This window comes from Engystomops pustulosus, chromosome 9 (assembly GCF_040894005.1).
Source record: "Engystomops pustulosus chromosome 9, aEngPut4.maternal, whole genome shotgun sequence".
Taxonomy (NCBI): Eukaryota; Metazoa; Chordata; class Amphibia; order Anura; family Leptodactylidae; genus Engystomops; species Engystomops pustulosus.
In genome coordinates, this window is record NC_092419.1 from 97,778,594 (window position 1) to 97,803,679 (window position 25,086).

At 47.6% G+C, this 25,086-nt stretch overlaps 1 protein-coding gene across 2 annotated transcripts; it reads left to right on the plus strand.

Annotated features, from left to right (window-relative positions):
* Nucleotides 1-7: 7 nt before the first annotated feature.
* On the plus strand, nucleotides 8-24,603 carry PTPA (protein phosphatase 2 phosphatase activator). 2 transcript variants are annotated; one of them, XM_072124380.1, is made up of 10 exons: nucleotides 8-262; nucleotides 826-935; nucleotides 2,601-2,687; nucleotides 7,122-7,247; nucleotides 8,111-8,228; nucleotides 11,375-11,474; nucleotides 11,998-12,122; nucleotides 12,243-12,343; nucleotides 17,709-17,816; nucleotides 24,111-24,603. In XM_072124380.1, exons 1-10 carry the CDS (start codon nucleotides 238-240, stop codon nucleotides 24,183-24,185), a joined length of 975 nt encoding a protein of 324 aa, XP_071980481.1. In that variant the 5' UTR covers nucleotides 8-237; the 3' UTR covers nucleotides 24,186-24,603. The 2 variants fall into 2 exon arrangements, with proteins under 2 accessions (XP_071980481.1, XP_071980482.1); XM_072124381.1 differs by lacking the exon at nucleotides 8-262 and adding an exon at nucleotides 379-413.
* The last annotated feature ends 483 nt before the right edge of the window (nucleotides 24,604-25,086 follow it).

Sequence of the window (25,086 nt, forward strand, 5' to 3'; positions counted from 1 at the left end):
ATGGCGGCGGTGACTGGCGTGCGGCCATTTTTTTGTCTGGCAAGCGCCAAGTTGTGAGTCTCCGGCGTGCTTGTCAGGAGGGAGGACGTAGCATTCATCTGTCATTACAGACGGAGCCAAAGTTTTTGTCGTAAAAGGAGGAAAAGGAAAAAAAGCCACCGTTTCCAGGGTGACGGCCGGAAGGAGTGTTCTTAAGAGGTGAAAGGTAAAAGGTGAAGAGAACCCGGCTGTGAGAAGATGGCCGAGAGGGAGCAGCAGACAGGTCTGTCACTGGGGACCCCGCACCCCAAATTATTAACTATACGTCACAGTGATGGGGAGCCGGAAGTGGAGGCCGGTCACATGGCTCTAGCTGCTCCTTGGTTGCTATGGTAAACATGGCTGGGCCTCCAGTGGGTGGCATGTAGGCAGAGGTGGGCACCAGGGGGTTGTGTGTCCCCTTATAGAGCTGCTGTGTATCCCAGCATGCCTCATGTGTGCACACAGCATGCTGGGACTTGTAGTTCTTCTGTTGCACTACTTCCCCTTTAACGTATTGTGCCATTTTGGGAGCCTCAAAACATCTGACCAAACCTTAGATTCCGGCTTTACTAAGCGACGTAATATGTGTACGGCGTCCCCTCCTGTATGCAGGTTGTGTGTGGTATTACAGCATGTTTACACTGAACAAAGCTGAACTGCAATACCAGACATGACCTGTGGACTAGTGTGGTGCTGTCTTCATGCAAATAAACCTGTATAATGCATCTCTGTTACAGGTAGTTATATACCCTATAGTAAGACGGGTGACTATAGACGTGGCTGACGTTACCTCCTGTATTTCAGGCTCCCATGATGGCGGCGAGGACTCCCTGCCTCTCGCAGGACACAGCTTCATCATCCCAAAGAAGGAGATCAACACTGTACCTGACATGGGCAAGTGGAGGCGCTCGCAGGTACGGCCCGGTGTCACCTGCAGCCTGCGCTCTGTATGGTGCTGGTGCCAGTGGCCCAACTGTCTCTCCCTGCACCCGCCATGCAGCCCTAGCTGTACTGGATGTCACTGTGATGTCACCCCTAATGCACCAATTATTATTGTTCTCCCCGATACACAGGACAGCAATGTGATCAGTGACAGTCTGACTGCAGGGACCCCCATGATGACGAAAACCAGGGTCCCAGCAGTCAGAATCTCCTGTGCAAGAGAGAATAATACTTGGTACAGCCCCTTTAAGGTATTTCTACAGACCACTAATCAGCATAGAGAAGGGGCTGCTCTCTATTACCAGGTACAGCGCCCTACATTCTGTGCCTCGTACAGTGAAGAGGATGCCCTTGTCTTGCAGGGTCTGTGGGGGTACCAGAAACTTGACAGGGCCCCTTAAAAATCTGATCAATGAGGTTACTGGGGCACATTTACTTACCCAGTCCAGTCATGATCCTGCGGTGCATTGTCTGACGCTGATTCGGGTCTGCCGGGATTCACTAAGGTTGTGCGCCTGATATCCAGCAGGTGTCGCTGCTGCGCCGAGGTCCGCCGGAGTTCACCTTCTTCTTCCTGGTACATGTGAGTACTGATCTTGCGAAATTCTTTTTTAAATTCCACGTTTTTCTGAATTTGTCGGGTTGTCCGACGGCCACGCCCCCTGATTTCTGTCACGTAAAAGCCGGCACCGATGTGACACAATCCGATCACGTGTTCCAAAATCCCGGGGCAATTCAGCGCAAATCGGAAATATTCGGGAAACCCAACTAAAGTGCTGCGTTCGGACCCTTAGTAAATGAGCCCCAATGTGTCTGATAAAGTGACTGTATTACTTATCATCACAAGACGCCGATTCCTTAAAGGGGTTGTTCGGAGGTTAAAAAAAGATGGCTGCTTTCTTCCAAAAATACAGCTCCTCTCCTGACCAAGGGCAGTGTGTGATATTGCACTCAACTCTATTCATATTGATACAGCCAAGTTGCAATACCGGCAACTGGTGATGTTTTTGGAAGAAAGCAGCCATGTTTTTCAACCTCTGGACAACCCCTTTAAGGAATAGGCGTCTTGTGACGATAAGTAATACAACGATTTTATCAGACACTGTAACCTCATTGATCATTATTTTAAGGGGCCCTGTCAGGTTTCTGTTTTATGCCTAAAAGAAGAGGATGACTCCAGATACAAGGACCTCTGTGCAGGCAGAGCGCATGCTCCCTCTTGTGGTGTGTTTGAAAACTGCACAGCCGACTTGATCTCTGCATAGGGTAATAAGCTGTTGACTGCAGCTGCTCTCTAGACGTCTCCAGATAACAAAGACATGTCCTTGAATTAATTCCCACCAATCTTCCTGTGATTTGTTATATGTTTTGCTTCCCCAGAACATCTTAAGACTTCTCTGAACGGTAAAAGTGCATTAGAGGCTTTGTAACGCTTCTTGTCATTTCAGCAAAGTGTCTCCTTCTGCACGTTACATAGTAAAACATGTTTGTACAATGTAGACAATCTGTGAGCACCCAGCTATTTAAAGGGGCACTCCACTGAGTGGGGTTAAGAGAATTGCAACCTATCACATTCTATATTATTTATTAGAAAACCATTGAAAGGTGATTGTGAATCTGCCGTATTCCTCCCCCAGGCCTACGCGGATTACATCGGCTTCGTCCTCACACTAAATGAGAGCGTAAAGGGAAAGAAGTTGACTTGTGAATACCGGGTGTCAGAGGTAGGTGCGCGGACTCCTGCTTGAGTGCAACGTTTTTGGAATAGTTAAAGGTTTTTGAACCCTGGACAATGCCTTGAACATGCCTTTTCCTTCTTCCTCCTGACACCATCTTTCCGGGGAGGGTCTGGAGGCCCCTTACACATCAGATGGTCGTCCAGCCATAAATTTGTGATGATGCACAATCTACGACCCTATTAATCTGCATCTTCTCCACCTAAACCTGACCTCAATCAGCCCTAAACTTTATCTTTTGTTTATTTCTAATTCTGGTCTCTGGTTTCTACCTGCTCTGTTCCTGATGCACATTGTATCCCTACACTACATGGTCCATTATGAACAGAACAATTGGGTGACATCCCAATCTTGCTGCACCATCAGGCGTGTCACCCATGACTTCTGCCTCATTGGATCCTGTCTCTTCATCTCCCGGACCATGTGCCACCCTGATCCTATAAAGCCCATTACCCTAGACCATTCGATATGATTACATTGCACAGGGAACACTGGTAATTTTAAGTTATGCCTAGGACCCTAAACAATCTAAATAACAACAATCCCTTATAATAGCTGATGACAAATGCACAGTTAGCCAAGTGCTCCAGCAGAGCCATATACAAGCAGCCAGACCTAACATTTGGGGTACAGGGGACCTCTATTCTGGTGATCAGTGGTGGTCCCATATATTGAACCACAGAGATCAGAAAGGTATCTCCTTTGACCAGATGAGTGGCCCTTTCCTGGGACAGAAAGGATTGTCAGGGTGCAGGACCAATTTTATACTAATACCCTGTTACAGTTTGTTTTCTCCCCTCTTAAAGGGAACCTGTCACCAGCTTTTACCCCATTAAAATACTAGCCCCCTCATATAGGGAATTAAATGTTCTTTCTAAAGTTCCCTCTCTTAAGTGTAATCTATCCCATTTACCTATAAAAAAAAAAAAAAAAAAAAAAAAAAAATCTCCTCTATTCATGTGAAAATGAGTCAGATTTGGCTAAGTTGAGTCAAGTTTAGAGGCTGCATGAGGAGAGTCACTTCAGATGCTGCTGGTGTCCATAACTTGCTTGTGGGTCTGTGAGTTACAGAACCAGAGATGCAGCTGGATTTTTATCTTCGGCTCATATTTCCATCTATATATTTTTAAGTTTCTGGTTCTCTATAACATAAAACCACAAGCTGAAACCTAAAAGATTAGATTCTATGTATAATATGATACCAGTGTCATATTTCTAGGTGCTATAGAGCCAAAGATAGCAGGGTCCGAAGTGACTTTCCCCATGCAGCCTCTGAACTTGACCCGTCTCAGGTAAATGTGACTCTTCTCTGCTCTTTGACAAATGACCTCGGAGGATGTTTATAAAAAACCTAGAGAAATCTAGAAAGAACATGTCATGCCCTGCCTGAGCGAACTAGTATAAGGGTAAAATAGGGTAAAATCTGCTGAAAGGTTCCCTTTAAAGTTAGGGCTGTACAATTTATGGTAATTTGCAGCAAAACAAAAAATGCATCGGTGGGAATACATTGTGTGCCCCAGTCCTTCAGAGTCCAGATACCCTTTGGGAGGTATAGTAGATGTACAGAACCCCTTCTCTTACATCTCCTGGTGAATTCATGACCAGCTGCATACATGTCACCCCCTAGTGGTGACAACAGTGAGGCACCTCTATTTGCAAGGACTTGTGGGAGAACATATGATTAATTTCTATATCAATAAAGCAAAGCTTCATAGCCTTGTCCAGTATTGGAGGAAAATTCTCTTTGTACTTGGGGTCTTTTTGTGTCTTTTTAGTTAGATTTTTCTGGACACCTGACTGTTGATTTACTATGCTGAATGCCTGTATTATCCTCAGTATTCTTGCCCTTGTGATAAGAGCATGGACTGGGAGCTGATTTCAGATACCAGGGGTTTTCGGGTCCTGGCTTGGCCACTTTTTGCTTTGTGTAGGTAGAACTTGCCATCCTACAGAGGCTACAACACTGCCATCTGGTGGACAGAAAGGAGAATACCTCTAGAGGTGATATACATCTGTAAATACTATCCTTGTGTGAATACTTGAGTTTCCTCAGGATTTAAATGACATTTCTCACTTAATTTCAACATAAACATTGAGATTATTGTCCTTCTGGGTGGATCTGCCGCACATCCACATCAGATCCATGACAGAAGTCTATGGCTTCTGGCTGCTGTGCATGGAAGGGAACAGATCACATGCAGGATGCGTTATCAATATAGATAGACAGGACTAGGCTGATGTTACATTACTATCCCCCAATGCCTGTACCCTCGGTTTTGGTGTCATGGGCATGAGAACCCTATGTCCCATAGACCGGATAAGGACACCACCATCTAGTGCTTACATATAAGAATCCCTTTTTCTATGTTCCTCACAGTGGGAGTAAAACGAGTCTTCTAGCTGTTAAATATGGCCGCTATAAGTTAGCTACCTTCACAGGTAAGTGCATACAGGGACCTACAATATGGCAGCAGTATAGACTTACCGAGTAGTCTATGCAGAGGGGAGGGGGGTGAGCAGTAAGTCGCAGCAGCTACGTCTACACACAACTACAGAAAGAAGCTGCAGAGGGAAGACTACAGATCCCATAATGCCCAGAAACTGTGCTGCTCCTCATGTCCACACACTGGGCTACCATACATTGAAAATAAATATTCTACGCTATATTTCTAGTACTATTTTTGTTTCTTCTTCTACAAAAATTCAGCCCCCGCCCTACATTATTGGTGTATTTTCCCCCTCACAGATCGGTGCTGGCAGATCCATCTTATGCCTCCACTAATCCTCCTGGTGTAAAGTTTCCATAGATGAAATTTCACTTGTTGTTGTTGTTCACTTGCAATCTACTTTACCTCCCCAAGTTATTAGACTGGTTCTTGTACTGGGGGGCGTAGGGGGTCCCGGCTGTAACCCATCCTCTACATGTTACTACATGTATATTTATCGAGCCGAGTTCTCTGCGCTTGTATAGAGGAGCTCGTGTTATGGAGAGGATTGTGTAAATGTACAACGGACAAGCGTATAGAGGAAGGCGCCTCCATATTTGGATGGTTATTAGATGCCCGTATACACACTTTGCATCCCCTATTATAAGTTGATGTCGGTTGTATTACTGTTGGTATCGGAAATTGATTTCAGATGAGAACTGGGGCATTTGTAGTTATAGATCAGAATATAAATCCCGCCCCCAGTGCACTTGCAGGCTGATTTGCATAACCATAATTAAGAGGATTATCTCAGCTATGTTTTATCCATTTTGCACTTTTTGCACCAGGTCCTTTCCCTTTCAAGCAAAAATCCATTGCAATCTACCCAATCTGTACGGATGTTACCCCTTGCAAGGCACTTGATTTTCCCATACGGCTGGTGGCGTTGTATTGTGCAGCCTCTGCCCCTGTAGTATTGGCGCGGCTATGCTGTGTATTATGCGGAGTCACAGAATAGGTTTTGTCCTCCGTTCTCTCCGGCTCCCGCTGCCGATGACCCCGGCTACACAGGACACACACCCTAATGCTTCCGTTGCAATATTAATTTAGCCGGACAATAGGATGCCGCCTGCGCTTCCACACGCTGCCTTTCAAAGAGACCCAGACACCAACGAAACCCTTGTGTCTCTTTAATTATGTATACGGCTGCCCGGGCTGGCAGCTGGGGCCTGCTCGCTGCTGCATACGGCTCTGCTGTTTTTAATCCCTTTAAAAAGCAGTAGAAAGCGCTGGATGCGTGACTGCTCTCCCCCTCCCCCCTCCTCCTGAGCCTAGAGGTACAGCCGTCCCCTGCCAGCCATTACTCAGCCAGTCTCCGCTCTACCAGAGGGATGGAGAAGCCAGAACTGGCCATAATGAGCCGCCTATGGCTGGGAGGCTGGTGGCCATGTAAATCATCAGCATTGTTTAACAGAAAGCCCCCCTCTCTCCGTGACTCTTAATCACAACTATGGTGCGATGGCTTAATCATCCAGGAAGACAAGGGTTAATCGGCCTAAAATACAAACCCGTCCTTAGATCTATAAAACGGCCGACGCCATGTCTGGTTTCTCTGCCTTCCCTGGGATGGACTGAGCTGTAATACCAGATATGTCCATAGACACAGGGTGGCGCTGTTTGTGGGCTTTAAATCAACACAGAATTGAGTGGGTCTGGTTCTGTGTGTAGACATCAATGCTATGGCACATGTGGTGGTTAGGGGATAGGCTAATAGTCCAGGGTAGTTGTAGGAGAAGGGCAAAGCACGGGAGAAGTAAGGAGGAGGAATAGAGTGGTGGTCTTCTCAAAGATGGTCCGTAGGAACGAAATCTACTCTACGTAAAAGGTGGTCTTGAATTTGATGTGTCAGAGACCCTCATTGTGTAACCCTTGTGTGTACAGTATATAGCGTGGTTGGGGGCTCATTATACAAGCTGTGGATCTCTTCTTGTTACAGGCCATTGAGAAGCTGATGGCCTTGCTGGACACCCTAGATCGCTGGATCGATGAGACGCCCCCTGTGGACCAGCCATCCCGTTTTGGCAATAAGGCATTTCGAACTTGGTACGCCAAGCTGGATCAGGTGGGGACCGCTGTAGAGATGAATTACTAGCCTGTAATGTGTGCAGCCACTAGGAGGCGCTGTCATAGCACTGTACATTTGTGTACACCAAGTACATTGACATAGAGCCCCCTATGTGGTTTGGGGTCTTATCCGGCTCCGCACCTCTACTGGGAGCAGCCGCTCTATAGTTCCTGTGATGGAAACCAGGAAATGCGTGATATTTTATGTAACATGGGAAGTCTTGTTGCTCTCCCCTCCATATCGCAGTGTTTACTACAGACGAGAAGGATTTCTACAAGACCCCGTGACTGTATATGTACAATTCATGAAGGGAAGCGGCAGCTGGGGGATTGCCGTATGCACCCTGTATGTTCGCTGATATAGAGGGGTAGGAGGGCACGTGTATGGCCGCTCACTATGTACCTAAAGCTATGAGATGTGTCTCCGCTCACACACAGCTCTGTCTCCCGATTACCTCGTACACAGGCTGAAAGGAGAAGCCGCTACCAGACTGGGGGATTATGTCCTGCGAACATAGGGATGGGGCAGCTGAATTCCAACCTGCCCGATCCTTGTCTCCTGATATCTGGAGGAGAATCAGGAGGCCACATGTGCATTAGATTGGCTGAGGCTACTCCTATCTAATGTGTTTGAGGGGTCTTTAGTCTGGAGAGACTTCTAACTATGGCTGTAAGTGCTGAGACAATGAGGTTTGCAGTATTTGCCTCCCTATGGGCTTTTAGAGGGGGGCACATGTTTCCAGGACCCATGGGGAGTGTGCTGGGACTCCTGCCTATTCTAGTATCACCCTACCCCCATATCCGATGGGTACATGTGGGACTATGCTGTAATAATACTGGGGTTTGCTGTCTTCTTCTTAGGAAGCCGAGAATCTTGTCTCCACGGTCATCCCTCCAGAGCTGAGCGCGGCGGTGCCCGAGGTGGCCGTGTACCTCAAGGAATCGGTGGGGAACTCCACCCGGATTGACTACGGCACAGGTAAGGTCCCTATAAAGGAGCTGATGTGAGATCGTAACGGTAACAGATCTGTCAGAGCGCTGGCCATGTGCTGTTCCGCAGTGCACCACTAGGGAGCCCTGTTGCTGCAGCAGTGCCTGCGCTCTGTGCCTGCAGTGGTTTGGCTGGCTGGAGCCCACTTCTTCCTGTGCTGTCATTTCTTTCCCCTCTCCCTTACATCATTTCTTGTTCTCTGTTAGTCTCTCTAAAACGGTTTGTGTCTTGTATCTCCATGGGGTGACAGCATCAGGCGCACGTGTTCCCGGGGCTGCTGGTAGATGTGCGCGCAGCATGGGGCGCCTCTCACGTACGCTACAGCTCTCCGCACCCCCAGATCCGTAACTGCACTCTCTGCTTATCTGTAACCCTTAGTAACTCCCAGCAAACTTCTGACGGGTCTGTACATCAATTACAATCCTCTACATAATAGGGAATAGTAACCTAGGTATCTAGTAAGGTCAGGGAATGCCATGACGCTGGCGAAGGGTTAACAGCCTTGGGAAGACCATTCATGGCACAGGGTCTGGAAGCTGGGGGAGCAGGAATGGGAAGGATGTTGGGAAGGCAGGAAAGGTTGTAGAGGAGTGCGGTGTCCGGCAGGAGAGACCTAAGGATGTGTTCACACTGCAGCTTACAGTAGGTTTAGTGACCGATAATAATATAAAAAGTAATCATAATCATTATTTGTATATCGCCATCATATTCCGTATCCTTACATATCATAGGGGACAAATACACATATAATATTACATTACAGAGTACAAACAGTCATATGGAACAATAGGAGAGAGGGCCCTGATCACAAGAGCTTACAGTCTATGAGGATGAGGGGGTGACACAAGAGCTTACAGTCTATGAGGATGAGGGGGTGACACAAGAGCTTACAGTCTATGAGGATGAGGGGGTGACACAAGAGCTTACAGTCTATGAGGATGAGGGGGTGACACAAGAGCTTACAGTCTATGAGGATGAGGGGGTGACACAAGAGCTTACAGTCTATGAGGATGAGGGGGTGACACAAGAGCTTACAGTCTATGAGGATGAGGGGGTGACACAAGAGCTTACAGTCCATGAGGATGAGGGGGTGACACAAGAGCTTACAGTCCATGAGGATGAGGGGGTGACACAAGAGCTTACAGTCCATGAGGATGAGGGGGCGACACAAGAGCTTACAGTCCATGAGGATGAGGGGGCGACACAAGAGCTTACAGTCTATGAGGATGAGGGGGTGACACAAGAGCTTACAGTCTATGAGGATGAGGGGGTGACACAAGAGCTTACAGTCTATGAGGATGAGGGGGTGACACAAGAGCTTACAGTCTATGAGGATGAGGGGGTGACACAAGAGCTTACAGTCTATGAGGATGAGGGGGTGACACAAGAGCTTACAGTCTATGAGGATGAGGGGGTGACACAAGAGCTTACAGTCTATGAGGATGAGGGGGTGACACAAGAGCTTACAGTCTATGAGGATGAGGGGGTGACACAAGAGCTTACAGTCTATGAGGATGAGGGGGTGACACAAGAGCTTACAGTCTATGAGGATGAGGGGATGACACAAGAGCTTACAGTCTATGAGGATGAGGGGGTGACACAAGAGCTTACAGTCTATGAGGATGAGGGGGTGACACAAGAGCTTACAGTCTATGAGGATGAGGGGGCGACACGAGCTTACAGTCTATGAGGATGAGGGGGCGACACAAGAGCTTACAGTCCATGAGGATAATGGGGGTGACACAAGAGCTTACAGTCCATGAGGATAATGGGGGTGACACAAGAGCTTACAGTCCATGAGGATAATGGGGGTGACACAAGAGCTTACAGTCCATGAGGATGAGGGGGTGACACAAGAGCTTACAGTCCATGAGGATGAGGGGGTGACACAAGAGCTTACAGTCCATGAGGATGAGGGGGTGACACAAGAGCTTACAGTCCATGAGGATGAGGGGGCGACACAAGAGCTTACAGTCTATGAGGATGAGGGGGCGACACAAGAGCTTACAGTCCATGAGGATGAGGGGGCGACACAAGAGCTTACAGTCCATGAGGATGAGGGGGTGACACAAGAGCTTACAGTCTATGAGGATGAGGGGGTGACACAAGAGCTTACAGTCTATGAGGATGAGGGGGTGACACAAGAGCTTACAGTCTATGAGGATGAGGGGGTGACACAAGAGCTTACAGTCTATGAGGATGAGGGGGTGACACAAGAGCTTACAGTCTATGAGGATGAGGGGGTGACACAAGAGCTTACAGTCCATGAGGATGAGGGGGTGACACAAGAGCTTACAGTCCATGAGGATGAGGGGGTGACACAAGAGCTTACAGTCCATGAGGATGAGGGGGTGACACAAGAGCTTACAGTCTATGAGGATGAGGGGGTGACACAAGAGCTTACAGTCTATGAGGATGAGGGGGTGACACAAGAGCTTACAGTCTGAGTCGGATGCCACCAAATAGGTATAAAGGTGGCATCTATCACCCAAGCTAAGAAGGCATATGCTATAGGATACCTCTGGATAGTCCAGCCTACACACACAGCCATAGTCATGCACAACATTACTAAGGTTTTTGTTCTGGAATTGAAATCTTTGCGACGACAGTCTTGGCATAGACTACAGCTATAACCTGCGCCAGTTTTATGGTGAAGGTTATAGTAAACTTGACTAATCAGAGTCTCCCCGTCCTGTGCTCAACTGGTTGCCCATTTCGCCCACATTTTTGTAAAGGGTGGCAAATTCCATGGCACACAAGACTTCATCCCCAATGTCTCGTAGTCGGTCAGATCGAGTGTATAGATTAGCACATGGCCAAGTGCAGCCATCACACAACTTACTATCTGCCAGGTTGGTATATATGTAGAGATATCCTGCGCCTGGCAGAGTATACAGGAGTGTACAGAGGTTTACAGGACACCCTCCTAATCTATACTTCTGCAGAATTGTATACATTATGGTGGAAATCATCGGACGCCATGACAGCTCATCAGTCATAGGTAGATGAGCCCCTAGATCTAGTTCACAGGGTCCCCGTGTAAATAGAGAAGTAGTAGTTTAGGCAAAGAGTCTATTCACACTGTATAACTATATATGGATCTGTAATCTCTCATGTCACGTCTTGTATCTTAGGGCATGAAGCCGCCTTTGCTGCCTTCCTGTTCTGTCTGTGTAAAATCAGGGTCCTGCAGGGGGACGACCAGCTCGCCATTGTCTTCAAGGTGTTTAATCGGTAAGAAAAGGGGTGGCCAGGGCACCGGAGCCGGGGAAGGGGGTGGGTGGGCCGGGGGATACACCGGAGTCTGGGCTCCCATGTTATTTGATGGTCACCCCCTTCCTAGTTCCCAGTTATTTGAGGTTCAGGTAATACAGTATGACCTCTATATGCAGCACATGAACAGGTTCACATGAGTTATATCAGATTAAAGGGTCCTGGCACCCCATAGCAGCACCCATCAGCTGATGGTTAGAACCAACTCGTCCCCTTAATTGTTTACTCTGTACATGTTTCTAGTGGCCGTGCCTGGTACTGCAGCTCCTTGCATCTCACTCCTATTCAAGGGATTAGGACAAAGCTGCAATACCCTGCCTGGTGCTACTATGTAGAATAGACAATAGAGACCGAACTGTGGCTAGTGCTGAGAGACGCAGGTTCAGTGCCTCTTTAATTAAGGGGTCGGTCCGCTAGATGAGTTGTATGTAGGATTGACCTCACAGGGGACTCGATTCTCATCTTGTGCTCTGTGTCCCCACAGTTACCTCGAGGTCATGAGGAAACTCCAGAAAACGTACAGGATGGAGCCCGCCGGCAGCCAGGGGGTCTGGGGCCTGGATGACTTCCAGTTTCTGCCTTTTATATGGGGCAGCGCTCAGCTTGTAGGTAAAAAGTTTGTCCTTGTAGGACTGTTGTTGTTTCTATGTGACTTGGCATGTAACCACACACGCCAGCAATGACCACGCACATACGTGTTGTCTCACATACGGCTCAATGTCTCTGCAGATCATTCCACCCTGGAGCCCAGGCATTTTGTGGACGAGAAGGTGGTGAATGAAAGCCACAAGGATTATATGTTTCTGGAGTGCATCTTATTTATTACACAGGTGAGAGGTCACGGTGCCGGCCGAAGGGGTATAAGGTCCTAACTGGGCCGGTGCTAGGGATCTATGGGAACCAGCCCATTGCAAAGGGGTCATACTATCCCCATATACCTTCCTAACCTACCAGTGGATAAAACCTGCTAATACCATCCTGTATGTAGTCATATCCCTGCAGGAAAGAGATGATCTGTGTTGGGGCTGCATGCACACAGAGGATGTGCTATGACACTGACACTTTATTTTCAATGGACTCGTATATATAGATCCATGAAATACACATATAAGACTATTCCTGCCTGTGCTTGCAGAAGTCTATGGGAACGTGAAAAATGATGTCGCTACACGGATGAGGCACAAGTCGTCTGCACTTGGTCTGTATTTGCAGATCACTTACTCTGCAATACAATCATGTGACCCTTAAAGGGGTTGTCCACTTTCGGCAAGTAATTGATATTGTTTGTGTAATGAAAAGTTATACAATTTTCCAATATACTTTGTATCAAACTCTGTTTTCAAGATCTCTGCTTGCTGTATTGCTATAGAAAGCTTCTACGTTTACTTCCAGTAGATGGGAATTTGTCCATGGTCATGTGATTGACACACAGGTGCACGGCTCGTTATGTCACACATCTCTGATTACTCACCTTGCGTGTCTATCACATGACCATGGACCGATCTCTACCCACTGGAAGTACACATAGAAGGACCGCAAGCAGAGGTTTTGAGTACCATGAGGAATTGAAACAGAAAGTATATAACAATATCAAATATTTTCTTAAAGTGGACAACACCTTTAAGGTTGAAAAACACGTCTGCTTTCAGCTCCTCTCCTGACCATGGGTAGTCCCTGGTATTGCAGCTAAGCTTCATTCATCTGTATAGAGCTAAGCTGCAATACCGTCACTAACCATGGTCAGGAGTGGCGCTGTATTTGGAAGAAAGCAGCCATGTTTTTCAACCCCTTTTAAAGTGGTTATAACAAACTAGCGACATGATTTACCCACACACATTGAAATCTGGGCCACCCAATACAGGCTTTGAAAGGTAGGTCCAAAGTTTGGAAACCACATACAAAAGACCTTTGGGTATTCTGGAGGGTATAGTGCTTGTGTATACCCTCACCTCTGACCTCTATAATACTGACCCTAAGAAGAAATAGGGCTGCCCTGTTCACTGACTGTGACCAGCAACAGAGCTGAATTCACACTGCAGCCCCTCATTTTCAGGTGAGACCTCCACTAACTATATCCTAGAGATCTAGATGGGAATAAGCCTTTAATCACTTCCCATAAAACCTTGGGATAGACAAACTAAACCTCTTCAGAATTGGCTTCTATTCCACTTAGAAATTAGATGTATGCAGCCCCGGTGCTGTTGTCTTCTGTTATCAGCCACATGACTTGCTCGAGGCAGTTTCTCACACTCTGGTTATTTTCTGCCTTCTAGTATTTTTAGAAAACCTGAGCCTGTGCTGCTGTGTACTGCACCCACATGGTTAAAGGTTAACGCGTTCACTTCATGTGTCGCAAGACTACGGGGAACTCCACCGCGCGGGTGAGGCTGCTGGCTGTGTATGAGGAGCCTATGTGTAATCACGGCATGCTGGGAGTTGTAGTTCCTCACACGTGTAATCTTGGTTGTAGCTCCACTGCGCGGGTGAGGCTGCTGGCTGTGTATGAGAAGCCTATGTGTAATCGCGGCATGCTGGGAGTTGTAGTTCCTCACACGTGTAATCTTTGTTACAGCTTGGTATACACTGTATTAGTCAGTGACTGCGCTTTCATCTGCCTCTGGGCCGGGGCAGATCACAGGGCAGGCTCTCCCTATTGAGACATGTGTATAGGCGATGACCCCAGGGTCACCCCGGGCCGGGGACATCACTGTCAGAAGATGCTCCCAGTGCAGGCAGTCCTGAGCCTGCCCGGAGCATTATATAGCAGGGGTAGCAGCTGCACGCAGGGTCTCTCTCCCATTGTGTCTCTATGATGGAAATGCTTCTCTGCGGATCGCTGGATTTCCATATAAAAGTAGTGAGAGAGGGGAAAGCTGGAGCGTAGGGGCTTATGTATTGAGGAAAGTATTTGGGACTTCCTATATAACGCTGCGTTTAATCTCCCCCTGTTCCGTTCATTCTGCCAAATTGTGCCCTTTATTAAGGGTCTCATTCCAGGCTCTATAATGAGTATATCATGGTCCTACATCTATTAGTATGTGCACTGCCGAGCTGTAGGGTAACCGGGTCAATGGCTAACAAAACACTTATGCAAATTGTGCTCCCAAGTGTCCAGTGGGCCGTGTGCTCGGGTTCTTCCATATTCCCTGTCCTATGCCTCCTCTATATCTTATTTGCTACACTGAAATCTTATGCTTGTGCCGTTTTGGCACCGCCCCCTGGGCCCGTGCACCGTTTTTTAACTTGCCGAATTAAAAATTAAGTGCAACAAGGTCCAACTAAAAGTGAGTTATATGACCCTGTAATTGGTTTAAAGGGCTGTAGGGCTCTCAGATACTCCCTTTAACTTTGGGGTAGCAGTATCCAAGAGGACGTGCCCCCAGCATCAGTTTTGCCCCCTACTGTGAAGGGTATGTTACTGGTATAGCTTAGCTAAGCCCATACCGGAGCATTCAGTACACTACGAGGACCCCTTTAAAGTAATGAAGCCGGAGATGGAAGACTTTGGCTTACAATGAGCGTTCACATGTTTATGGCTTTCCCTAAATTTTCGAAAATCACAGTAAAGCCCACAATATTACTGCAGTGTGTGAACACGGTGTAATGCAGTCATGACCTACATGGAGTCTGCGTGTCTTCTCTGTGTGTGTATGGGCGACCTCCGATACGTCAATGGGTTAATTAACCTAATCCTAATTTATTCGGAAAGTTGTGTCACCAGCTTGTGGTATGAAGTCCCTGTTCATACACATCTGGTGTGTCCACCACGGTTATACTGCAACATAGCGATAAAACAAACCGCCATATAACATCGCCATCCGTCAGCAGCCCAGAATTTCTCAGGTTTTTTTGCTTTTATTTTTCACATTGCGCTACTTTTTTTTTTTTTTTTTTTTAAAGAAGGGATTTACTGTCAGCAGCATCACCCCCCCCCCCTCCCTTCCCCCGTGCCCGAGGCTTGTTGATGAACAGGCGCCCGGTGCCGGGAGCTTAGGGGTTAATAGAAGCAGGCGCTTCCACCACAAAGGATGAGATCAGTGAAGTTTGGAATGAGCCATTCTGACTTAACGAGAGAGAGAGATGAGCGGTAATTGTGCGGCGCTCTCTCCTCTGCCCGCACACGGCTCCGCTTCAATCTGCCCTTCTAAATTTGGAGGAGATTTTTTTATTTTTTTATTTTTTTTTTTCTTCCTAGCGAAAGGGAGGGTTCGGATTTCTGCTGGAAGGGAAGGAACTGACAGGAAGGGGCTGCTCTCATCTATCCGTCTCCCCCCTCCTCCCTCCTCTTACTGACTGAGGAACCATTTACAAAAGGCTCATTCTCTGGGGAGAGCAGAGTCAGGAACGCAGAGCCTGTGAGTAATTTCCTGCTCAATATGGCTTCTCTGACTCATACAATCCCCCCGAGGTTACTGCAGGATTGGCTCTCTCTCCCGCTCTCTCCATCATGTGATGTCTCAGCCTCTTTTTCTCTTGCCGTCTCTTTCTCTGGATTTTCTCTCCTTTTTTTTAATTTTTTATTTTTTACCCCCCTCCGCCTGTCTCTATGACACCTCTAAAGGGGCAGCGGGGTTGTTTACCACCTCGTGACCACCGGGCTGGCGGATCTGCAGAGACTCCAACCGGATAATAAAAAAAAAAATCATTGTGGCTTTATTTAATATTCACTACTCGGGTCAAAACTGCGCCGTGCATTGTATAGTGGCTGTGCATGGTATTGCAGCTCAGCCCTATGTGCACCTATGTGGTTGGGGGTGTCAGCTTCCACCATCCTTCGGGGGTATTTTGGCTTTAAAATCATAGGCCATTTACATCGCAATCATTTGTCACATAGCTGAGCTGCAATACCAAGCATGGCCACTATACAATGCATGGCACTGTGCGTGCTAGAAAGTAAAGATACTGCAGCGTTCATCTTAGCGCTGTGGTCAGTACCCCATACATATTAATGTGCACTAGCTCCCAGATATAGGGGTAACGTTGAGTTTCAGCAAGTCCAATACATTTTATATGTTTGGCAGTGGAGTTTTTCTCTTCTGTCAAGCTCAAGGCACATACAGGGGAGACGTGTGCAAATACAATTATTGTACCTCTAAAACATGAGAAATTGGAATGGTTTTAGAGGGGCAGACTAATCCACCTAAGGTCTACCCAATACGTAATGCCCCTCTCATCACACCCCTTTCATAATGCCCCCTCTCATCACACCCCCATTCATATGCCCCTTCTCATTACACCCCCATTCATATGCCCCTTCTCATTTTGCCGCATCTTATTACATCCCCTCTCCATAATGCACGCTCTTATTTTGCTGCCTCTTATTAGGCCCCCTTTTTTATAATGCTCAGCCCATTATACCCTCCTTTATAATGCCCCTTCTCCTTATCCCCTATTTTATAATTCCACTTACTCCTAATGCCCTTTCCATTATACCCCCATTATAATGCCTTTTAATATACTCCCTCTATTATGCCCCTTTTTATAATCCCTCCACTTCTCATGTGGGCCGGTCAAACATAGTTAGTGGGCCGGATGTGGCCCGACCCTACTCTATAACATGTATGAAGTGCTGTGTGTAGTATTGCAGCTCAGTCATTTGAATAGAACTATGCTGCAGTACCATATATAGCCTGGGAATAAGAGGGGCGCTAGCACAGTTTGTGTGTAGTATTACATCTCCGCTCTATTTACTTCAATGGAATGGAGCTGCAGTACCAGACACAACCAGTGGGTATGGGGAGAGCTAATAGCACAGCAGTGTGAGGACATGGCGTTAGTGGGAACGGTTGTCCACCCCCTGCGGAGGATTGAGACATTCTCTATTACTAATTTACCATGGGTATAAGGGGTCAGGGCCCACCATATTCATATTGTACCTTAAAAAGGTCAGATACATCTCGGACTTGGCCAGTGACCTACATACAGTCTCATACAGAGAAATCTGTCTCTCTGCTTCCTCTAGAGCACAACAAAAGTCTATGACGTGACTGCCGCATCAGACTACATGCAGGGTTTATTTGTAGTCTGTAACCATGGAGATGTATAGTCCTGCTGACATCAGGACACAGTATTAGGAATAGGAGCGATTTAGTTCCTGGAATTTACCCCCCAGGGATGTTATCTCTGGACTGTGGGGGTAATTCTTAAATATGGATTCTGTACTGGTGACGTTTCTGATGATCCTTTCTCTTCCAGATGAAGACCGGTCCATTTGCAGAACACTCCAATCAGCTGTGGAACATCAGCGCCGTCCCCACCTGGTCCAAAGTCAACCAAGGCCTCATCCGCATGTACAGGGCAGAGGTGAGATGCTCTGCAGAGCTGTATATTACTCCATAAGCCGGTGTGGGAAGGTTTGCGTCCCATCACCGCTCTGTGTAAACCTCTGTTGCGATCACTCGGCACCTTTGGGCTGGTCACATCTTCTCTCTCCATGTGAATAGGGAATGTGCTGCTAATAGACTTGATAGGGACGAATCATCGCTTTGAGTAAATGGCGCAAACAACGAAATTGCGATCAGGACACATTCCCTTCAGAACAGGGGGTCTGATTGCTACCCTATAAAATAAGTGGGTCCGTGTGTCCGTCCATGGAGGTCACAGGTCAGGTAATAAATACGGCAAGGAGCAGCACAGAGTATTTCAGCGTCCACATACATTATCATTATACCCGTGGCTTCTTTATGAGTGCAGAGCGGTGTGATGACAATCCTATAGCAAGACCCGATTCTATAGGAAACCACATCATAAAACACGGGCACGACCGCATCTCCTAACAGGGGAAGCGTCCGTATTCCTGACCCCGCTGACAGCCGCTAGAGACCACACAGATATTTGTACACAGCAAAACTGTGGTTTCCTCCGACCACCAAGAAACCGGATCCCGTGTGATTTGAGGACCCTCCATGTATAATGCCTGCTGTGTATCTGAGCCCTCTGCCCCCGGCATCAGCCACAGACCCCAGAGTCTTGCTGTGTTGCGGTATAGCACCGCTGTGGACTGTGGCGTTGTGTGGCTGTCAAAGGGACAGACGGGGGCGCCACTGATTTCCTGGGGGTGTTAGTCTGTATAGGTGGCCCAGTATACCTACACCATGGTATAGGTCAGTGCCTTACATTGGAAGGTGACATAATGTAACAGCCATTGCCTCTATATGTAAGTGTAATATATACTGCCCCCATCCTGACTTATTGCAGGACGACCCCCCCCCCCCCCCCCCATTACTATAAAGATGAAGCCACTTTTCAGGTCTATGGGGCGCTGGCAGACTCCTAGGCAGAGCAGGGGTTAATGTATCTGGGTTCTGTTACCACAGTCTTGCTTGTTAACCCGTGAAAGGGGGCGGCCGCACATGTACTGAATAGAATTACTGAGGTGAAAAGTTCCTGGAGCTCTGAATCAGTCCTTCCTCCCCCCTCCCCTCCGCTGCCGGCTCCGCATCCTGTGTGAGGGTCCACCCACATACCTCTGTAATCTGGGAGCCAGTCTTTTGGAAGTCTGCGTTGTCTCCTTCCTGCTATAAGAAAGCTGTGTTCCCGGCTGTGTGTACAGGGACCAGGTGCAGGAGGGGACAGCGGGGTCTACCTGAGGGGTCACAATACAACCACATACTACACCTTCTCTATAGTTTATGCTATACTTTATACACTTAAGTAGGAGATGGGGTCCTCTATTTCAGGATATTTTAATAAGATCATCTTCAGAGAATGTCTCTCGCTCCGGAGGACCGTTTTCATCTATACGTTTAATAGGCACCATGTAATTCCCAGCGTCCCCTCTGGGGGCGCTGCAGGGAAATCTAATAGCTCGTTCACATTTTAGATCTGAGTGGTATTAAGATTATTGTGGACTGTACTAACCCCAAAACAATGTCCAAAGTGGGACAACCACTATAATCTATGGCCTGATATCACTTCGAGATTGATTCGGAAATTAGACCGGATGATGTTTCATTAACCTCAACCTCCTCCTCACCAAAGAGAAGTCGCTCCTCACCGTAGTGGTACTGGTTCCGGGTAAGATGGCTGACCCCACTCTTCACCAGGGATAACCATGTCCTCCTGCCACAGTAATGTGAGGAATTAGGGGCAACCACAACAAATTTAGGCAATGATCTACATGACTTTAGGAGTGGGGCCAAAACCATTGGGCATCCCCAGTGTTGTATGAAGAGATAAGGCCCCAGCAAACCAAGGTGATCACTTACCTCCTAACTAGAGAGTTTCCCAAGTTCTCTAATAAAATTAAGGATGTATAAACCTGCAGTATATCCTAATTATATATAACCACATACTATAATTTTATGTATACAGCTCCGTTGCAGTCCTATGCGTCACCATCGTTTCAGACTACAAATTACCCCCCTATGTAGTCAGATCCTTCCCCAGTCTTGTATTCCTCCGCTCTCTTTTTGCTGACTTACAGATGGAGAGGAGTAACGCACGACTTCAGGATCAGACTACACAGTGTTTGTTTGTAGTCTGTCGCCTTGGAGTCTGATAGGAGCTGTGAACACAATGTAGCAGGAGATCCAGTTCCCTATCTGATTTATTATTTTGGTGCCGGTCATCATGCAGTGAGTGGGATTGATGTGGAAGCTGGGGCTGCTTCCCATTAGGATAGCAGAGGCAGCAGCCGTCGGCCATGTGTCAGTCCACACTGCTCGGCCTCCTCCTTTCATCCCGTCACACAGCACATGGTGCAGGAGAACAGCGCGCCTCTTGTAGCTGCTCTCATGTTTGCTCAGCCTCCACCAGGCCCCTGAGTCTCTGGGAAGAGAAGTGAACTTTCACCCCGGCTGGAATTCCAGTCGTCCTGATCCGTACACCCCCCCCCCCCCCCCTCATGACATCAGCGGGGCCCGGCAGCTGCACGCCTGCAACTCCAAGCCTGTGCCGGAGCAAGGGAATCGGGTCTCATCCAGTCCTGGTGCCGGCCATATAAGGGCTCTGTTCACATCTGCCGCTACACAGCGCTGGATCCACACACGTTATTATAGTCATCAGGTCTCTTGTTCCACTCATTTTTTACATTGACCCCCAAATATATCCTAGGATGAGGGGCTGATAGGCGGCAATGGCACCGCTTATCTATGGGGGTATAACAATAATATCTGATGCAGCCAATGTCTTAGTTTCCTATCTGGGATCTACTATAAATGGACCGTATATCAGATGTTTATCTATCAGGTCCTGTAGCCACTTGTCATCTGCCCCTAAAGGACCCTCCTTCACTACTGCTGCCGAGCCGAGTGTGCGTGTGTGACCCGGATGACCATGACCTTTCCTGTTACCCTTCTAGACGTGTTGTCTAAGTTGATGGCTCAAAATTTGCAACTGATCAAAATAAATAAACATCAATGCTTGAGGGCTCGAGCCCATAGTGCAGTGATGGCGGACCTTCAAGAGCAGTGGTTCTCAACCTGTGGGTCGGGACCCTAGCGGGGCTCGAACAACCAAAACCGGGGGTCGCCTAAAGCCATCGGAGCCGCAATTTTACTGTGTTTTTACTGCGAGTTGCATGGTTTGGGGTCACCACAGCATGAGGAACTGTATTGCAGTTCACAGCGTTAGAAAGGTTGAGAACCACTGTTCTAGAGCCTCAGTGCCCGAACTTCAACCAAAAGCCACTTATTTATTGCAAAGTACCAGCGCAGTAATGTATTTCTCCTTATTCATTGACAACTTTCAATCATTCAGCCTCCAAAGGACACCAATGCAGTTGAAAGGAGGAGGGAAATTTCGCCTATCATTGTAGGAAGATTCTGCAGGAAGATTCTTTGAGTCCTGTCTGGTGAACTTCATGCTGGGGTGGAGGCCTGGGTGCCCACAGAGAGGGCTCAGAGTGCCACCTCTGGCACCCGTGCCATAGGTTTGCCATCACTGCCTTAGTGTGTAATCTATGGGACACCCAAATAAGTATCATGGGGCTGGTCATTGCCATGGCTGCATTGATGGTTATTGGGTCACAACTGAAGTACCCGGGCCGCATTATTCTAAAGGAGGGCGGTCTAGGTATAGTATAGGTAACCTATCCATAAATATTCCTCAAAAACCCCTTTAAATACAATCGGAAAGCTGGAAAAGCACAGGCCTGCCAACCCTACAGCAGCAGTGCCTGGCACAGGCTGGCAGCATTGGGGGCAGGTTATAGTTCTCCAGTACTTGCCAGCCCGGTGTGTGTTGTGCCCCCGAATAATGGAGCTGGGCCCAGAAAGCTGTATACAAAATACCCCACGCGTCACTCAGTACCTGGCAAATGCATATCCCAAATCCCCGGCCCCTTACATTAGATCTGATATTCTAGAATCTGGTCATTTACATGTCTGTTAAACCAATCATCTGTAGAATCAACACAGGGATCGGAGCCTGAAGAACAGCTCCATTCGCTGTGTAGTGGCCGGTTCCAGGAACCGCAGCTCCATTTTACTTCGGCAGAACTTGCAGTAACACGGCTCGGCCACTACGCGCTGAACCAGGCTGGATTCTTGGTCTGCGTTCACACGTGGCATCTTGATTGTTTGTATTGAAATGCAATTAAAGGGATGCGGCCGTCTTCACGGGTTGCATTAACATTGTGTTTACCTAAACGTAATCAGAACGCCAAGTATGAACGCGGTCTCGGCACCAGAATCATCTGATTGATAACCTAACTGTGGAAAACCACCAGTTTTATTCTAACCATTGGCTGATTTTCATTCACTGACTGCAAGCGGACGGTGCAGAAGTAGTAACATTTTGCCTTCATTACTCCTTCCATTCTATTACAACTCCCCTTTAAGAGCGGACAGCTCGCTGTAGTAATACGTTGCAGATGGGGGGGGCTCCTGGCAGCTGAAGGGTTAATGGCGTGCGTTGCCCGGTTAGGGAGCGCAGCTGTGCTGTCCCGGTCTCTTCCCACACACACATGTGGAAACTTCCTTAGTGGTAAACTTCCTGCAGAGACAGAGAGCTCACACACGGCGTCCGCACCCTCCCCGCCTCATCCTGTGCAGTACACCACAGCGCCCCGACCTCTATATTCGGGGTACAGCGCCACCCTTCTCCATAGGCGACATGTGGTACTGCAGCTCTGTCCAGAGAATCCAGCCATTCCTTCCTATATGGAGCTGTGACATTGTACAGGGGGTAATCCGCACTGCAGCTCCTACCTGTGACACGTGACTGAAACATTGATATCAGGGACCAAGTGCTTCATGCCTCAGAGATGGCGCTGGTCCCGGCGAAACTTAATAACCGCCTGCTGGGCCGACATGGGTTTATCCTACACAAGTGTCATATAGGAATTCTAACAAATGTGTAATATGGCACTGCGCTTATTACACAACACAGAGACATAGCTGCCCAATAGTGACCAGCCACATCAGAGATCCATCCTGTATTATATCCACTCACTATTCTGCTGCTAATGTCATGTATGTACACAGTGACTGCACCAGCAGCAGAATAGTGAAAGCAGCTCTGGAGTATAATATAGTTATAACTAATAACACAACACCCAGTTTTTCCTTTCCTGCTCGGGATCAGTACAAGATAAGTAATGTCATCTATGTACACAGTGACTGCACCAGCAGCAGAATAGTGAGTGCAGCTCTGGGGTATAATACAGGATGTAACTCAGGATCAGTACAGGATAAGTAATGTCATGTATGTACACAGTGATGTCACCAGCAGAATAGTGAGTGCAGCTCTGGGGTATAATACAGGATGTAACTCAGGATCAGTACAGGATAAGTAATGTCATGTATGTATACAGTGACTGCATCAGCAGCAGAATAGTGAGTGCAGCTCTGGGGTATAATACAGGATGTAACTCAGGATCAGTACAGGATAAGTAATGTCATGTATGTACATAGTGACTGCACCAGCAGCAGAATAGTGAGTGCAGCTCTGGGGTATAATACAGGATGTAACTCAGGATCAGTACAGGATAAGTAATATCATGTATGTACACAGTGACTGCACCAGCAGCAGAATAGTGAGTGCAGCTCTGGGGTATAATACAGGATGTAACTCAGGATCAGTACAGGATAAGTAATGTCATGTATGTACACAGTGACTGCACCAGCAGCAGAATAGTGAGTGCAGCTCTGGGGTATAATACAGGATGTAACTCAGGATCAGTACAGGATAAGTAATGTCATGTATGTACACAGTGACTGCACCAGCAGCAGAATAGTGAGTGCAGCTCTGGGGTATAATACAGGATGTAACTCAGGATCAGTACAGGATAAGTAATGTCATGTATGTACACAGTGACTGCACCAGCAGCAGAATAGTGAGTGCAGCTCTGGGGTATAATACAGGATGTAACTCAGGATCAGTACAGGATAAGTAATGTCATGTATGTACACAGTGACTGCACCAGCAGCAGAATAGTGAGTGCAGCTCTGGAGCATAATACAGGATGTAACTCAGGATCAGTACAGGATAAGTAATGTCATGTATGTACACAGTGATGTCACCAGCAGCAGAATAGTGAGTGCAGCTCTGGAGCATAATACAGGATGGATGTAGATATGCATGGACTATTGGGCACCCTCTGTACCATGTTGTTGCTCTGTCCTCTAATTCGGATGTCTCTTTCCTCTCTTGCAGTGTCTGGAGAAGTTTCCGGTGATTCAGCACTTTAAGTTTGGCAGCCTGCTCTCCATTCAGCCTGTCAAGTCCTAAGTGTGGCAGCGCTGGAGCGCAGGTCCCTCTGTCTGTACATCCCAGCCTCCCTCGCTGCTCTTCACTCTGCGGCCGCTTATCTTATCCACGTCGTCATATATTTGCTGCGGACGGAGGGATTGGGCACTGTCTCGCTCACATCTGAGGAGGGGGAGAGAGCAGGAGATGGTAATATTTGGGATTTAGGGGTGTAACCTGTCCCTATGCTTGTAGAGGTGGGGAGGGGATCTGTGGGGTGTAGGGGAAGATTGTAGGGTGTTAATGTCAGCCATGTTGTGTCCCCTGCTCTCTCCTGCCCTATGGACGTCATTCTTGATGGTTTCCCTGAAGTCTTTTTAGGATGAGTTGGGCAATGGCCTTCTGCCCGTAAAAAGGGTTAATACCAATAAAAGCCCTAAGACCCTGGTGGCGGGAGTAACTTTTTGTAGTACAGTCATTTTTACGTATATTATTTGGTCGCGTCGACATGTGACCTCCGCAGCCAATCACTGCCCGGACTGTGGAGGTTTCCACTCCCCTAAGTGTCCAGGTGATACTGGAGTCAGGAAAGGTCAGCAGGGGACTGGTAAAGCCAGTGGTTATGTCTTGGTTTAAGGTAAGTTAAGAGGTTGTCTATGAAGGCTTGAGGTGCCATCTGTGGGTAGGTGACTGCCTCATCACTCACTGAGGCCACTGAATAGTCCACAACAGGATCCTCAAAGACTTGTATCACACTTCTTTACTTTCTGTTTTGGATATTTTGTGCTCCCTGTACTTGGTTTACTGGCAAAGGAGCATAGCGCATGTAAAAATTGAAGTGGTCTATCTTAAAGGGAACTTATTACCACATTTTTCACAAATTTACAGCTAGTGACAGGTCCCATTGAAATCACAGCAGGCTCCATGGAGGATGGGGAGGACT